Consider the following 18,861-nt stretch of genomic DNA (forward strand, 5'->3'; position numbering starts at 1 on the left):
GAATAACATTGTCAATATGCATCTTGATCATTTGATCCATTTTTAGGTAGTTTTTCTCTTAAATTGTGGTATAAAAACTTATGAATAAAACAACCATTTTAACAGTTTTTTAAATTATCGAAATGTAATTGCAATACATTATATTTTGTGAAAAACATATTGATTCAACAATTCTAGGGGCACTTTAGCTGGCTCAGTTGGTACAGCATGCAACTCTTGAGCATGGAGCCTACCTAAAAACAAAACAAAACAAAACAATTCTATATCTTATTCAATGATCACCACATTAGGTATAGTCACTATTTGCCCACCATGAATTGTTATTCCAATAATATTAACCATATTCCTATGCTGTGCTTTTTATCTCCATGACTTGTTCATTTCATAACTTAGAAGTTTTCTTTCTTAATATCCTTTTTATCTGTTTCAGCCATCCATCCACTCACCCCTTCTGGCAGCCACCAGTTTGCTCTCTATATTTAGGAGTCTCTTTTTTTTCCTTTTTTTTTTCATGTGTTTTGTTTCTTAAATTCCACATATAAATGAAATTCTATGGTATCTGTCTTTCTCTGTCAGACTTATTATTTTTTCTTTTTAAAAATTTTTTATTTAAATTCCAGTTACTTAACATACAGTGAAATATTAGTTTCAGGTACACAATAGTGATTCAACACTTCCATATGATACCGAGTACTCAACACAAGTAGACTCTTTAATCCCCATCACCTATTTAACCCACTTCCCCTCCCACCTCCTTTCTGGTAACCATCAGTTTGTTCTCTATAGTTAAGAGCCTATTTCTTGGTTGGCCGCTTTTTTTTTCCCCCTCTGCTTGTTTGTTTTGTTTCTTAAATTCTACATATGAGTGACATCATGTGGTATTTGTCTTTCTCTCACTGACTTACTTCACTTAGCATAATACTGTCCAGCTGCATGCATCCCAATGTTTATAACAGCATTATCAACAATAGTCAAATTATGGAAACAGCCCAAGTGTTTATCAACTGATAAGTGGATATAGAAGAATATATATATATGAATATAATATGCCATCTGTCAGACTTAATTGATTAAGCCTAATACCCTCTAGCTTTATCCTTGTTGTTGCAAGTGACAAGATCTTATTCTTTTTTTCTTGCTGAGTAATATTCCTTTGGTGTGTGTGTGTGTGTGTGTGTGTGTGTGTGTGTGGTATACACACCAAATCTTTATCCCATCACCTATCAGTAGACACTAAGGTTGCTTCTATACCTTCACTATTGTAAATGATGCTGCAGTAAATATAGGGGTACATATATCTTTTTGTATTAGTGTTTTCATTTTCTTTGGGTAAGTACCCAGTAGTGCAATTACTGGATAGTATGATATTTCTATTTTTAATTTTTTGAAAAGCCTCCTAACTGTCTTCTGCAGTGATTACCTCAATTTACATTCTCACCAGCAGAGCACAAGAGGTTCCTTTTCTCCACATCCTCACCAACACTTGTTATTTCTTGTCTCTCTGTTACTAGCTATTCTGACTAGTGTGAGATGATATATCTCATTGTGGTTTTGATGTGCATTTCCCTGATGATTAGAGATGTTGAACATCCTTTCATGTATCTGCCATGTAGATGTTTTCTTTGAAGTATGTCTATTCAAGTCTTCTGCCCATTTAAAAATCCAGTGTATTTTCAGAGGGAGGGGTGCGTGTTGAGTTGTATAAGTTCCTTACATATTTTGTGTTTGAACACCCAGATAAACAACATAGCCATTTACCTAAGGAACTAGAAAAACAAAGCCCAAAACTACTAGAAGAAAAAAAAAAATAAAAATTCTATAGTGGAAATAAATAAAGTAGAGACACTCCCCCAAGCTGGATCCTTGAAGAGATGGACAAATTTTTCCATGCTCATCAAGAAAAAAAAGAGAGTAGACTCAAGTAAAATTAGAAATGGAGGAGATATAACAACCAACACCACAGAAATACAAAGAATTATGAGAATATTATGGAAAATTATGTGTCAAAAAATTGGACAACCCAGAAGAAACGGATAAGTTCCTAGAAACATATAATCTCCCAAAACTAAATCAGGAAGAGAGAAAATTTGAACAAACTGATTTCTAGTAGTAAAATTGAATTGGTAATCAAAGCCTCCCACTAAGCAAAAGTCCAGTGTTCACAGGTGAATTCTATCAAATATTTCAAGAAGAGTTAATACCTATTCTCAAAATATTCCCCCAAAAGGAAGAGTAAGGAAAACTTCCATTTATTATATGAGGCCAACATTAACCCTGATATGAAGACCAGACAAAGACACTATAGGCAAATATCTCTGATGAACATAGATGTAAAAACCCTCAAAAAATATTAGCAAACTGAATGCCATAGTGCATTAAAAGGACCATTCACCATGATAAAGTGGGATTTATTTCAACAATGCAAGAGTGGTTCAGTATTTTCAAATCAATGTAATATATCATGTTAACAGTAGGAAAGATAAAAACTATACAATCATCTCAACAGAAGCAGGAAAAGCATTGATAAAAACTCTTAACAAAGTATGTTTAGAGGAAACATATCTCAACATGATAAAGTCCATATATGAAAAATCCACGGCTAACATTATACTCAGTGGTGAAAAACTGAAAACTTTTCTACTAAGATAAAGAATAAGACAAGGATTTCCACTCTCACCACTTTTATTCAGCATAATACTGTTAAGTCCTAACCACAGCAATCAAACAAGAAAAATAAATGAATAACATCAAAATTGATAAGGAGGAAGTAAAACTGGTATTATTTGCAAAGGACATACTATATATAATCCCAATAGACTCCACCAAAAAGCTATGAAAACTAAAAATGAATTCTGTAAAGTTGTAGGTTACAAAATTGATATACAGAAGATTGTTTCATTTCTGTAATCTAATAATGAAGCAGCAGAAAGAGAAATTAAGGAAATATTCCCATTTAAAATTGCACCAAAAAAGAATAAAATACTGAGGAATAAATTAAGCAGGTAAAAGACCTATGTGTGAAATCTATTAGACATCATTGAAAGAAATTGAAGACAATACAAACAAATGGAAAGATGTACCATGCTTATGAATTGGAAAAATTAACATTATTAAAATGTCCATACTTCCCAAAGCAGTCTACAGATTCAGTATAATCCTTATCAAAATACCATTATCACTTTTCACAGGACTAGAAAAAATAACCCAAAATTTGTATAGAACCACAAAAGACCTCCAACCTAGAAGAACAAACCTTGGGAGGGATTGCAATCTTAGATTTTAAGATATACTACAAAGCCATAGTAATCAAAACAATATGGTACTGGCACAAAATAGACACATAGATTAAAGGAACAGGATAAAAAGCTTAGAAATAAACCCATGCCTGTATGGTCAGTTAAACTTTGGCAAAACAGGCGAGAGTACACAATAGGGAAAAGATAATCTTTTCAATAAATGGTCCTGGGAACTGTACAGCTGCATGCAAAAGAATGAAATGGGACCACTTTCTTTCACCATACACAAAAAGAAATTAAAAATGGATTGAGTGAGACCTGAAACCGTAAAATTCCTATAAGAAAATACAGGCAGTAATCTCTTGGACATCAGCTTTACTAACATACTTATGCATATATCTCCTCAGGCAAGAGAAACTAAAGCAAAAATAAACTATTAGGCTTACACCAAAACAAAAACTTTTGTACCTAAAAAGAAATCATCTCAATAATCTTTTAAATTGTGTACCTTTATTGTAAATGTGTTACACATCAATAAATTATTAAAGAAGAAACAAATTTCTGGAAAAACACTAAGTGAATTCATCACCAGTATACCTATACTAAAAGAAAAAATAATAAAGTGCTCTTTATAACTAAGAAAAATAATGATGTATATTCTTTTTTTTTTTAAGATTTATTTATTTATTTATTTGACAGAGAAGGATCACAAGTAGACAGAGAGGCAGGCAGAGAGAGAGGGAGAAGCAGGCTCCTGCTGAGCAGAGAGTCCAATGTAGGGCTCGATCCCAGGACCCTGAGATCATGACCTGAGCTGAAGGCAGAGGCTTAACCCACCCAGGTGCCCCTGACGTATGTTCTTTAAAAAACAAATTTTTCTATTTTACTTGTAACTTTAATCAACTTTCTGGTTTTTAGAATTACAAATTACATAACATATATGTACAAGTTTGAACATTAGCAGCATTAACAATTTTACTAACCTTTTCCATTTGTAAAGCATTTTACATTTTACAGAATATTTTGCCATTCTCATTTCCATTTCCATTTCATTTCATTTGATCTTTCTCATAACTCTAACAGGAACAACAGATTAAGGAAGCTGACAAAGAAGTTGTATGGCTTGGCCAGAGTCACAAAGATGTACTTGGTGATCCTAGGATTAGAATTGCTTATTCCCAGTCTAAGGCCTTTTGTACTTCACATGGATATCTTTCCAAAAACATTTACAAACCTATTATTTCAAGATAGTGCTAGGTTGTAAGCATGCTAAGAGGTACAAGATAGCCCCCCTTCATGGTGCAACAGATAAATTAGTAAACTGAGATTCCTCTAGTATCCTGGGCTGGGGTCCAAAATGAGGTCATTCTTAGTAATAATCATCCTTGTTTGACTGATTCCTGTTCCTGCCTAATAGGGTCTGACGACAGTCACCAGCAAATCATACCACCATTGGTGGTAGCTGAAAACATTGAGTGGGGTCCTACATGAGTTCCCCAAACAGTTTGATCAGCTACCCAGAATTATTCCTATCTTTTTAAAAAATATTTTATTTATTTTACAAAGAGAGAGAGATAACAAAAGAGGGAACACAAGCAGGGGGAGTGGGAGAGGGAGCAGTAGTCTCCCTGCTGAGCAGGGAGCCTGAAGCGGGGCTTGATTCCAAGACCCTGGGATCATGACCTGAGCCAAAGGCAGACACTTAATGACTGAGCTACCCAGGTGCCCCTCCTTTTTTTTTTTTAATTGATGTATTATTATTATTGCTTTCAGAGGTACAGGGCTATGATTCTTCAGTCTCATATAATACCCAGTGCTCATTACATCACATGCCCTCTTTAATGTCCATCACCCAGTTACCTCATCCCTCCACCCGTCTCCCCTGTGGCAACCCTTGGTTTGTTTCCTATGACTGAGTCTCTTATGGTTTGTCTCCCTGTCTGATTTTATCTTGTTTTATTTTTTACTTTCTTCCCCTATGATCCTCTGTTTTGTAAATTACACATATCAGTGGATCATATGATAATTGTCTTTCTCTCATTGACTTATTTGGCCTAGCATAATACCCTCTAGTTCTATTAACGTTATTGCAAATGGTAAGATTTCTTTTCTTTCTTTCTTTCTTTCTTTTTTTTTTTTTTTGGTGGCTGAGTTATATATATATCACATCTTCTTTATCCATGCATGTGTCAATGGACATCTGGGTTCTTTCCGTGGTTTAGCTATTGTGGACATTGCTGCTATAAACATTAGGGTACAGTTCCCCTTCAGATCACTACCTTTGTATCTTTGGGGTAAATACACAGTAGTGCAATTGCTGTGTTGTAGGATAGCTCTAATTTCAACTTTTTGAGGAACCGCCATGCCAACTGCTCTGGAGTACTTTTTCATGTGTCTGTTGGCCATTTGTATGTCTTCGTTGCAGAAATGTCTGTTCATGTCTTTTGCCCACTTCTTAATTGGATTATTCATTCTTTGGGTGTTGAGTTTTCTAAGTTCTTTATAGATTTTGAATACTAGCCATTTATTTATTATGTCATTTACAAATATCTTCTCCCATTCTGTGGGTTGCCTTTGCTGACTGTTTCTCTTGCTGTGCGAAAGCATTTTATCTTGCTAAAGTCTCAAGAGTTCATTTTTTGTTTTGTTGCCCTTGCCTTTGGAGACATGTCTAGCAAGAATTTTCTGCAGCTGAAGCCAACAAGCTTGCTGCCTGTGTTCTCCTCTCGGATTTTGACGGATTATTCTCTCACAGTTAGGTCTTTCATCCATTTTGAGTCTAGTTTTATGTATGTGTAAGGAATTGGTCCAGTTCCATTCTTCTGCATGTGGCTGTCCAATTTTCCTGGCACCGTTTATTGAAGGGACTGTCTTCTTTCCATTGGATATTCTTTCCTGCTTTGTCAAAGATTGGTTGACCATAGAGTTGATGGCCCATTTCTGGGTTTTCTACTCTGTTCCATTGATCTATGTGTTTGTTTTTGTGCCAGTTCCATAATGTCTTGATGCTTACAGATTTGTAATAGAGCTTTAAGTCCAGAATTGTGATGCCACAAGTTTTGGGTTTCTTTTTCAGCATTGCTTTGGCTATATGAGGTCTTTACAGGCTCCATAAAAATTTTATGATTATTTGTTCCAGCTCTGTGAAAAAAATTGATGGTATTTTGATAGGGGTTGGCTTGAATATATTGATTGCTCGAGATAGCACAGACATTTTAACAATATTTGTTCTTTCAACCCATGAGTATGGAACATTTTTCAATTTTTTTTCCTGAGTGTTCTGTCACTTTCTGAGTACAGATCCTTTGCTTCTTTGGTTAGGTTTATTCCTAGGTATCTTATGGTTTTGGGTGCAATTGTAAATGGGATAGACTCTTTAATTTCTCTTTCTTCTGTCTCATTGTTAGTGTATAGAAATGTAACTAATTTCAGTGCATTGGTTTTATGTCCTGCAAATTTTTTGAATTTCTGTTCTGCTATTTTGGTTTCGTTTTCATTGATTTCTGCCCTAATCATTATTATTTTTCCTCTCCTGCTAAGTTTAGGCTTTATTTGCTGTTCTTTTTCCAACTCCTTTAGATAGGTGTAGCATTAGGTTGTGTATTTGAGACCTTTCTTGTTTCTTGAGAAAGACTTTTACTGTTATATACCTTCCTTTTTTTTTTAAGATTTTATTTATTTATCTGACAGACAGAGATCACAAGTAGGCAGAGAGGCAGGCAGAGAGAGAGAGGAAGGGAAGCAGGCTCCCTGTTGAGCAGAGAGCCCGATGCGGGGCTCGATCCCAGGACCCTGGGATCATGACCTGAGCCGAAGGCAGCGGCTTTAACCCACTGAGCCACCCAGGCGCCCCTATATACCTTCCTTTTATGACTGCCTTTGAATCCCAAAGATTATGAATAGTTGTGTTTTCATTTTCACTTGTTTCCATGAATGTTTTTCATTCTTCTTTAATTTCCTGGTTGACCCATTCATACTTTCGTAAGATGGTCTTTAGCCTCCATGTATTTGAATTCTAGCCAAATTTTCTCTTGTGACTGAATTCTAGTTTCAAAGCATTGTGGTCTGAAAATATGTGGGGAATGATCCCAATCTTTTGGTACCATTTGAAATCCAATTTGTGACCCACTATATGATCTATTCTGGAGAATGTTCCATGTGCATTCAAGAAGACTGTGTATTCTGTTGCTTTAGCATGGAATAGTCTGAATATATCTAAAGTCCATCTGGTCCAATGTGTCATTCAAAGCCCTTATTTCCTTGTTGATCTGCTGCTTAAATGATTTGTCCATTGCAGCAAGGGAGGTGTTAATGTCCCCTACTATTATTGTATTACTATTGTTGTGTTTCTTTGATTTTGTTATTAATTGGTTTATATAATAGGCTGCTCCCACGTTAGGGACATAAATATTTACAATTGTTTTATCTTTTTGTTGGATAGAGACTTTAAGAATGATATAGTGTTTTACTACATCTCTAAACTATGGTCTTTGGTTTAAAACACAATTTATCTGATATAAGGATTGCCACCCCAGCTTTCTTTTGATGTCCATTAGCAAGGTAAATTGTTTTTCCACCCCCTCACTTTAAATATGGAGGTGTCTTGGGTCTAAAATGAGTCTCCTACAGACAGCATATTGATGGGACTTACTTTTTGATCCTATCTGATACCCCATGTCTTTCAACTGAGGCATTTAGCCCCTTTGCATTCAGAGTAACTAGTGAAAGATGAATTTAGTACCATTTTATTACCTGTAAAGTGACTGCTTCTGTATATTATCTCTGTTCCTTTCTGGTCTATGTTGGCTTTGGGCTCTTTCTTTGCTTAGAGGATCCCTTTTAATATTTCTTGTAAGGCTGGGTTGGTGATCATTAATTCTTTTAGTTTCTGTTTGTCCTAGAAGTTTCTCATCACTCCTCTGTTTTCAATGAGAGCCTAGCTGGATAATAGCTGGAAATAGCTGCATATTTTTCTCATTTAGCACCCTGAATATATATCATGCCAGTTCTTTCTTGCTGGCCAGGTCTCTGTGGATAGGTCTGCTGCTAATCCAATTTTTCTACCTTTGTAAGTTATAGACCTCTTGTCCCCAGCTAGTTTCAGGGTTTTTATTTTGTCTCTAAGATTTGCAAGTTTCAGTATTATATGTTGGGGTGTTGACCTATTTTTATTGATTTTGAGGGGGGTTCTCTGTGCTCCTGGACTTGGTTGCCTGTTTCCTTCCCAGATTAGGGAAATTCTCTGCTATAATTTTCTCTAATATACCTTCTGCCTCTCTCTCTTTCCTCCTCTTCTGTGTATCCCAATTATTCTAATATTATTTTGCTATATCTCTTGAATTCTCCCCTCATGATCCAGTAGTTGTTTATCTCTCTTTTTCTCAGCTTCTTTATTCTCTATCCTTTTTTCCATATATCATTAATTCTCTCTTCTGCCTCATTTATCCTAGCAGTTAGAGTTTCCATTTTTTATTGTACTTCATTAATAGCCTTTTTTTTATACTTTGGCCTGGTTAAAGATTTTAGTTCTTTTATTTCTCTGGAAGGGGATTTTCTAGGGTGTTCTATGCTTTTTTCAAGCTCAGCTAGTATCTTTATAATTATTATTCTGAAATCTAGTTCCAACATCTTACATATGTCCATACTGATTAGGTCTCTGACAGTCAGTATTTTTCCGTGTTGTCATTCTGTTGAGAGAAGAATAGATGAGCAAGAGAACAAAATACTAAAATGGCAACAATGACCCCAGAGAAATACACACCAAACAAATCAGAAGAGTTCTGAAACCAAAAACTGAAAAAAGAAAAAAAGAAAAAAATAAATAAAGGAGAATATAATCAGACTGGTGAGTGGAATAGAGAAATACACTGGATTCTGTGTTTATTTTGGTCTATTTTTTAGAAAATTAGATCCCAAAATTGTAAAGGAAGTAAAGCTTATATATGTACAAAAATAAAATTAAATACAATGAAAGGAAAGAACTAATTGTAAAAATGAAAATTAAAAGATAAGGAAAACAAAAGAGAAAAAAATGCAGAACGAAAAAAAGGAATGGAAAAAAAAAGGAATGGATATAAACAGACAAGTGCACAGAATAGAGCAATACACTATCTTCTGAGTGTATTTTGATCAGTTTGTTAGAAGAAACTACATCTCAAAATTGTAAAGAAAGAAAACATATATGCAAAAATAAAAATAAAATTAATACCTTGAAAACATGAAAATTAAAAAGGACTTTAACAAAACAAACAAAAAAAAAACACACCAAAAAAAAGGAAGAATAAGAAAAAGAGAGAACATGAGCAGACAGGTCAATGGAACAGAGACATACACTAGATTTTGGGTGTATTTTTGTCTGATAGAAGAAACTTTATCTCAAAATTGTAAAGAAAGAATATAATACAAAATAGAATTAAATACAATGAAGGGATAGAAAGTAACTGTAAAAATGAAAATAAGAAAAAATTTTTTAAAAAGACTTGATAAAATAATATTGGTTGGAAAAAGAAAAAAAGTTTAAAAAAGTTTAAGTTGAAAGAAAAAAATCATGGGGGAAAATCCATGAATTCTATGTGCTGTAATCCCCTAGCACTGGAATTTTACAGTTCTCATTGATTAGTAAACTTAGTCTTGGCTGAATGTTTTTGCTGATCTGCTTTAATTCTCAAGTATTTTTGCCCCAGGTAGAATTGTACTGCCTTTGTCAGGGGGCCAGGCTAAATAATCTGCTCCAGTTTGCTCTATGTGTTTTTGTTCCCTGAAGGCTTTCTGTACAGCTTTAGAGGATGAGAATGAAAATGGTGGTCTCTCAATCTCTGGTCCTGGAGCCAAGTGCATAGGGCCCCACTCCTCAGTGCACACTCTGAGAAAAGCAGTCAATCACCCCTTTCTCCCTGGTCTCTTTCTGCACTCCGTGCTTACCCAGCCTGTGACCAAGCTTTTCTATCTCAGGCACACAACCCCATTTCACATCACCAAACCCTGCAGATGCCTGAGATGTATTCCTGCACTGCTCCTCCTGGGGAGGAAGGGAATTCTCCCAGATTCTGCCTTTTCCCTACTTGGAAAGCAGTTGCCTGACTTGCTGCAGGTCATGGTTTATGGAAAACCCAAGCTCAGAGGGCATTTGTGGACTTACTGTTTGCAGCCACCTTCCCTGCTCCGATGCCTGGGAGTTCTGCCACACTCATGCACCCCTGGTCTTCCTGTGACCCTGAGGATCCTGAGACCACACTGTCCCAGCAAGGGTTCCACCCCTTCTTAGCCACCTGAGTGATGTCCCTCACCGGAGTAGACTTCTAAAAGTTCTGATTTTGCAATCCACTGCTATATCACTTTTCAGTAGCTGGCTTATGGAGGCTCCCTCTCCCACAGGTTGTCTTCCCATATTCCTCAGATTCACTTCTAGCACCTCCTACATTGCAGAAAGTGGTCACTTTTCTGTTTGTAGGGTTGCAGCTGTTCTTTTCTTAGATCTCTGGTTGAGTTCACAAGTGTTCAGAATGATTTGATAGCTATTTAGCTGAATTCTTGGGACCAGATGACATTAAGGTCTCCTACTCCTCTGACACCTTGGACTCCAGACTCCTTCCCATTTCAATAATTTTTAAGTGTGTAGTCCAATAGTGTTAAGTTTATTCACATCATTGTGAAACTTATCTCCAGAACTTTTCATCTTACACAACTAGTATTCTATACTCATTAAATATCAGCTGCTCATTTTCTTCTCCCTTCAGCCCCTAGCAACCACCATCATACTTTATGTTTATAGTTTACCCTTGAACAACAGAGGATTTGGGGGGAACTGAACCTAAATATAGTCACAGACCTATGTATAACTTTTGACTTTTCAAAAGATTAATTACACACAGCCTGCTGTGGACCAGCAAGTGAACCAAAAAAATAAATAAATAAACAGCCAATTAACTCATACTTTGTAGGTTGTATGTATTATATACCATATTTTTATAATAGTCTATAGAAAAGAATGTTATTAAGAAGTTATTAAGAAAATCACAAAGAAGATGTTATTAAGAAAATCACAGAGAAGATGAAATACATTTGCAATTCTGTGTATGTATAATATATATGTATTTAAAAATTTTTATTTGAATTCTAGTTAACATAGAGTGTAAGATTGTATTCAGTAGTAGAATTGAATGACTCACCACTTACATATAATGCCCAGTGCTCCACACAAATGTCTTCCTTAATTCCTGGCATCCATTTGGCCCATCACCCACCCACATGCCTCTATCAATCCTCAGTTTATACTCTAAGGGTCTCTTATGGTTTGTTTCCCTCTCTCTGTTTTTTTTTTCCTCTTCCCATAATTTCATCTGTTTTGTTTTTTTCTTAAATTCCATATATAAGTGAAATCATATGGTAGTTGTCTTTCTCTGCCTGACTTATTTCATTTACCATAACACAGACTAGCTCCATCCATGTGATAACAAATGGCAAGATTTCATTATTTTTGATGACAGTAATATTCCTTAGGATATATACATCACATCTTTACCCATTCATCAGTTGATGGACATTTGGGCTCTTTCTATATTTTCACTATTGTTGATAATGCTTCTATACATGTGATCCTTCAGATCTGTATTTTTGTATCCTTTCGGTAAATACCTAGTAGTGCAACTACTACATCACAGGTAGTTGTAGTTTAACTTTTTGAGGAAACTCCATACTGTTTTCCAGAGTGGCTGCACCAGTTTGCACCCCCACCAGCAGTGTAAGAGTTTCCCTTTCTCTGTATCCTTGCCAACACCTGTTGTTTCCTGACTTGTTAAATTTAGCCATTCTGACTGGTGTGAGGTGCTATCTCATTGTAGTTTTGATTTATATTTCCCTGATGACAAATGATGTTGAGCATCTTTTCATGTGTCTCTTAGCCATCTGGATGTGTTTTTTGGAGAAATGTCTGTTTATGTCGACTTCTACCCATTTCTTAACTAGATTATTTGTTTTTTTGGGTGTTGAGTTTGATAAGCTCTTTATAGATTTTGGGTACTAGCCCTTTACCTGATATGTCATTTGCAAATATCTTCTCCCATCCTGTAGACTGACTTTTAGTTTTGTTGATTGGTTCCTTCACCGTGCAGAAGCTTTTTATCTTGAATTGACAATCGTTCATTTTTGCTTTGTTTCCCTTGCTTCCAGAACTGTGTCTAGTAAGAAGTTTCTATGACCAAAGTCAAAGATCTTGCTGCCTGAATTCTCCTCTAGGATTTTAATGGTTTCCTGTCTCACATTTAGGTCCTTCATCCATTTTGAATTTATTTTTGTACATGGTATAGGAAAGTGGTACAGTTTTATTCTTTTGCATGTGGCTGTCCGGTTTTCCCAACACCATTTGTGGAAGGGACTGTCTTTTTTCCATTGGATATTCTTTCCTGCTTTGTCAAAGATTAGTTGACTGTGGTTGAGGGCCCATTTTCAGGTTTTCTGTTCTGTTCCATTGATCTGTGTGTCTGCTTCTGTGCCAGTACTACACTGTCTTGCTGACTACAGCTTTGTAATATAGCTTGAAATATGGAATTGTGATGTCCCACTTTGCTTTTATTTTTCAACATTGCTTTGGCTATTCAGGGGTCCTTTGTGGTTCCATACAAATTTAGGATTGTTCTAGCTCTGTAAAAAAATTCTGGTGGTATTTTGATAGGGATTGTACTGAATGTGTAGATTGCTTTGGGTAGTTTAAATATTTTAACAATGTTTGTTCTGAGCACAGAATGCTTTCTTAGTTCCTATGTCCTCTTCAACTTCTTCCATAACTGTTTTATAGTTTCCAGAGTACAGATCTCTTACCTCTTTGGTTAAGTTTATTCCTATGTATGTTATGGGTTTTGGTGCAATTGTAAATGAGATCATTTCCTTGATTTCTCTTTATGTTTATTCATTATTGGTATATGGAAATGCATCAGATATATGTATGTTGATATGTATCCTGCCACTTTATTGAATTCATGTATGAGTTCTAGCAATGTTTGGGTGGCGTCTTTAGGTTCTCTACATAGAGTATCACACTGTCTGCAAAGAGTGAAAGTTTGAATACTTCCTTGCTGATTTAGATGCCTTTTATTTCTTTTTTTTCCCCTTCTATTTCTTTTTGTTGTCTGATTGCTGAGGCTAGGACTTCTACTACTATGTTGAGTACAATGGTGATAGTGGACAGCCCTGCTGTGTTCCTGACCTTAGGGGAAAAGCTCTCATTTTTTTTCCCAGTTGAGCGTGATATTCGCTGTGGGTTTTTCACAGATGATGGGTTTTTCATACATATTTGGGTATGTACCTTCTATCCCTACACTGTGAAGAATCTTGATCAAGAGAGGTTGCTGTACTTTGTCAAATGCTTTTTCAGTATCTATTGAGAGTATCTTATGTTTCTTGTTCTTTCTTTTATTACTGTATAGTATCACATTGATTGATTTGCAGATGTTGAACCAACCTTGCAGCCCGGGAATAAATCCCACTTGGTCATGTGAATAATCCTTTTAATGTACTATTGGATCCTATTGGCTGGTATTTTGGTGAGAATTTCTGCATCCATGTTCATCAAGGATATTGGTCTGTAATTCTCCTTTTTGATGGGGTCTTCATCTGGTTTTGGGATCAAGGTCATGCTGGCCTCATAAAATGAGTTTGAAGTTCTTCTTCCATTTCTATTTTTGGGGAACAGTTTCAGGAGAATAGGAATTAATTCTTCTTTAAATGTTTGGTAGAATTCCCCTGGGAAGCCATCTGGCTGTGGGCTCTTGTTTGTTGGGAGAGTTTTAATGAGTGCTTCAATCACCTTACTGGTTAGGGGTCTGTTCAGGTTTTCTGTTTCTTCCTGGTTCAGTTTTGGTAGTTTATACTTCTCTAGGAATGTATCCATTTCTTCCAGATTGTCAAATTTGCTGATATATAGTTGCTCATAATATGTTTTTTTACTTGTTTGTATTTTTTTTTTTTTTTTTTTTTTTTTTTGGTGTTGGCTGTGATCTCTCCTCTTTCATTCATGATTTTCTTACTTTGGGTCCTTTCTCTTTTATTTTTGATAAGAGTGGCTAGGGGTTTGTCAGTCTTATTAATTCTTTCAAGGAACCAACTCATAGTTTTGTTGTCTATTCTACTGTTCTTTTGGTTTCTATTTCATTGATTTCTGCTCTGATCTTCATTATTTCTCTTCTCCTGCTGGGTTTAGGTTTAGGGTTTTTTTAGGTTTTTTCTTTCTCCAGTTCCTTTAAGTATAGGGTTAGGTTGTGTACTTGAGACCTTTCTTGTTTCTTGAGAAAGGCTTGTATAGCTATATACTTTCCTCTCAGGACCACCTTTGCTGAGACCCAAAGATTTTGAACAGTTGTGTTTTCATTTTCATTTGTGTCTATGAATTTTTTAAATTCTTCTTTAATTTCCTGATTGATCCATTTATTCTTTAGTAGTAGGATGGTCTTTAGCCTCGATGGTGTATTTGAGTTCTTTCAAACTTTTCCTTGTGGTTGAGTTCTAGTTTCAACACATTGTGGTCTGAAACATGTAGAGAATGATACTAGTCTTTTGGTACTAGCTGAGATCTGATTTGTGACCCAGGATGTGATCTATTCTGGAGAATGTTACATGTGCACTAGAGAAGAATGTCTTTTCTCTTGTTTTGGGATGGAATGTTCTAAATATATCTATGATGCCCATTTGTTCCAGTGTGTCATTTAAGGCTTTTATTTCCTTGTTGATATTTTGCTTCGATGATCTGTTCATTTCAGTGATGGAGGTGTTAAAGTCCCCTACTATTATTGTGTTATTATTGATGTGTCTTTGATATTGTTATTGATTGGTTTATATAATTTACTGCTACCATTTTAGAGACATTGATATTTTAAATTGTTAGATCTTCTTGTTGGACAGACCCTGTAAGTATGGTATAGTGTCTTTCCTCATCTCTTATAATCTTTGACTTAAAATCTAATTTGTCTTATGTAAGGATTGCCACTGCAGCTTTCTTTTGATGTTCATTGGCATGGCAAGTTGTTTTCCACCCCCTCACTTTAAATCTGGAGTGTCTTTGAGTCTAAAATGAGTTTCTTGGAAATAGCATATCAATGGGTCTTGTGTTTTTTAACCCATTATGATACCCTATGTCTTTTGATTCGGACATTTAGCCCACTTACATGCAGGGTAACTATTGAAAGATCTGAATTTGGTGCCATAGTATTGCTTGTAAGGTGACTGTTACTGTCTAATGTCTCTGTTCCTTTCTGGTCTGTTACTTTTAGGCTCTCTCTTTGCTTAGAGGACCCCTTTCAATATTTCCTGTAGGGATGCTTTGATGTTTGCACATTCTTTTAGTTTTGTTTGTCCTGTTCCAGCTCTTTGAAAAATGCCAGTGGAATTTTGATCAGGATGGCATTGAAATATAGATTGCTCTAGGTAGTATGTTTAATAATGTTCATTCTTCCAATCCATGAGCATGGAATGGTCTTCTATCTTTTTGTGTCTTCTTCAATTTCTTTCATGAGTGTTCTGTAGGTCCTCAAGTATAGATCCTTTACCTCTTAGGTTTATTCCCAGGTATCTTGTAGTTCTTGGTGCTATAGTAAATGGCATTGATTCTCTAATTTCCTTTCTATATTTTCATTATTAGTGTATAAGAAAGCAACTGTTTTCTGTACATCGATTTTGTATCCTGCCACATTACTGAATTGCTCTATGAGTTCTAGTAGTTTGGGAGTGGAGTCTTTTGGGTTTTCCTTATAAAGTATTATGTCATCTGTGAAGAGAGAGAGTTTGACTTCTTTTCCAATTTGAATACCTTTTGTTTGTTCTGGAAGCTTCTTATCTCTCCTTGAGAGAGATATCAATGACAGCCTAGCTGGATATATTATTCTTGGCTGCATATTTTTCTCATTTAGTGCTCTGAATATATCTTGCCAGTCCTTTCTGGCCTGCCAGGTCTCTGGCAAACACAAATGTGAGACAGAAGGGCCATGGAGATGGGCAGAGGGGGTGGCATGTTGGAAGACACCCTCCCCAAAGGCATTCTATTTTCATGTCCTCCTTAAAGATAGAGACCTTATTGTATCCTGATAGAAGAAAGTCATCATGATGATCTCCTGGTGAATGCCAAAGCATTCTAGTAGCTGAAATGTCCTACCAGTTTTGGGGCCTCCTTTGTATTTATTAGAGCTTAAAGAAACTAAAGCTTAGCAATTATCTCCTATGGAATGAGACATACTGCCCCTTCCCAGTTTACTCCCTGGGATTTTACTTGGATACCAGGTCCTTGTGCCTTTTTTTTTTTTTTTTAAATTAATGACTGAGACTTGTTACCACAGGTGAGTCCATGTGCCTTCTGTTTTTGTTGGGTAGTACCATTTTCTAGGTTCAGTGGAGGGTATCAGTATTTCTGGAGGGTATCAGTGTATAGTGGAAGGCTGAAAGACATTCTGAATGAGGGAGTCTTCAGTGACACACTTCACAAAGTGCCATTGTTCCTAAGTTTAATAAGATTACTGCCTTTATGTTAGAGGTAACCTATCCATGGTTTCTTTGGGTCACTAGGCAAAGTGATCCTGGGGGTCCTACATATTTTTTAATTAAAGAAAAATTCACTGCATTATAGGCTGTCATCAGTGCCAGGGACATGTTTAGATCTAGCAGTTGTAATTGCAGGCAACTCCACATGCAGGGTCTACACAATTTTTGGTAAACAACTACTTTGTTTTCTGGTTTATCTTTCCTGTGTTTATTTTTCTAAAGGTAAGTATTTATTTTCTTTTTCTGTTTCATTTTTTTCCCAAAAGTATACTTGATAGCTTCCCATTTGCATTTTTTCCCACATAACCTTACCTCATAGTGATCCTTTCTAGTTGGGTTTTAGTGATTTTTTTAAAATTACTTTTAGAACTGCATGTATAACTCTTTGTATCACTTGTACATCATAGTTGATGTTACTTTGCTATTCAACCAATCTCATATTCTTATATATTTGGGTGCCTTTGAGTATTTTGCAATTATAAATACAGTATAATGAATAATCTTATATGTACACATTTTCACTGTTAAGTCTATGAATATATATTAACCTAAACTATAAGTAACCAAAAGGTAGGGACTAATATTAAATATATTCTATGCCAAGAAATATTTGTGAAATAATGAAGTAGTCAATTACTTCATTATTTCTACTTCAACACACACACATTAAAATTCTTCTCACCATAATGCTAGTTCTAGCATTATGGTAATTTACTTATATTTTCTATTTATAAAAGTGAGAGAAAATACTGCCATATACTTGTTGTAAATTTGATTTCTAGAGCTGTCACAATGGATCCATTTTTTTGGTTAGTGAATAATAATATATGTATCTCTTTATGTAGCTCATGATGATGTACCAGACAAAAACCTTATGTTAAAGCATGAGGACTCAAAGTCAAAAACAGAAATGCAAGTAAAGAAACAAAGAAGTACCCAAAATGAAATACTTATTAGTAAATATAATATAGATAACTCTAAATTACTTTAAATTATATTCATCAGATCTTTTTATTTGGTCCATGAATATGTATTTGGGCATATATTTTATAGAAATTTGTGTACTTTGATTTAAAGTGTGAATATCCTAAGACAAAGAACAAAAGCAAAACTATTGATAACTTCTGGTTGGAATTGCTTGTATTGAGTCTATTTCATAGTCATGGGTTATATGCTCAGTATCCACTGAAGCCCCAAAATAGATTATTTCTTTCTAATTCTTTCTTAAAGGGTGTATGTCTTTCAGCTAGCTACTTCTAGAGATGATGGATTCAGAAGTCTAACAGAAGCCTCTGAACTAGGACAGTGTTTTTTCTCCTTAAACTCCAAGTGGTGAATAGAAAGATTGTTGAGATCTGTAACTCAAAAAGAAAAATAGATCAAAGGGGCCCAGAGGATGGATAGCCTCAGTGGCTTGTTTGAGGGCTTCTAGGTCATTGTTTCTACAACAGTCACAGTGTCAGTAGTAGCAAGGGCTGTCCTATGGATTGAATGACCAAACTCAATTGAGTATCTATAAACTCAAGGCCAGGCACATGAACCAACTTATTTATTGAATGCAGATATAGTTTCAAGCAGATTTAGCTGCCTTAAGCTCAACAAAGAAGGCAGCTTTTTTCTTCTTTCCCAGGAAGATTTTTGGGAGACAAAGGTGCTAGGTGCTGGCAATTCGGTAGGTTCACAGTCTTCTTATGCCCCTCCAAAATGGCTCTAACTGCAGAAATTTCCATCAGGGCTTGGAAGAATGTGAGTGTAGTTGCATATAGATGATATATCTCTAATAATAATAAATTTATTTGTTGGTACTATAATAATGGAATTTTTTGTTGACTCAAGGGGACCCAAAGCCTGGTCTGGGTAAGTTCCATTGGTGTTTGCCTCAGACCCCAAACCAGACAGCATTATTTGTATTCTTGTCATCCTGACGTCAAAGGTTGTGATTACAACCACGCCTGTACCACTATTAAAAAGGGATTAAGAAATGCAGTTGTCCAGGGAGGGACACCTGGGTGGCTCAGTTGGTTAAGATTCTGCCTTTGGCTCAGGTCATAATCCTGTGGTCCTAGGATCAAGCCCCTTGTTGGGCTATCCCATAAGCAGTGAG

General features: G+C 35.7%; 1 protein-coding gene across 1 annotated transcript in view; it reads left to right on the forward strand.

Annotated features, from left to right (window-relative positions):
- Positions 1 to 18,861, forward strand: part of LOC111155517 (coiled-coil domain containing 7) — a 403,110-nt gene that overhangs the window by 209,800 nt on the left and 174,449 nt on the right. Inside the window, exons 22-23 of the mRNA XM_022515688.1 lie at positions 9,447 to 9,535; positions 17,597 to 17,713. Coding sequence (XP_022371396.1) covers positions 9,447 to 9,535; positions 17,597 to 17,713 — 206 coding nt within the window. The remainder of the gene's footprint in view (positions 1 to 9,446; positions 9,536 to 17,596; positions 17,714 to 18,861) is intronic.

Source organism: Enhydra lutris, unplaced genomic scaffold (assembly GCF_002288905.1).
Source record: "Enhydra lutris kenyoni isolate GAN:26980312 unplaced genomic scaffold, ASM228890v2 scaffoldscaffold42, whole genome shotgun sequence".
Classification (NCBI taxonomy): domain Eukaryota; kingdom Metazoa; phylum Chordata; class Mammalia; order Carnivora; family Mustelidae; genus Enhydra; species Enhydra lutris.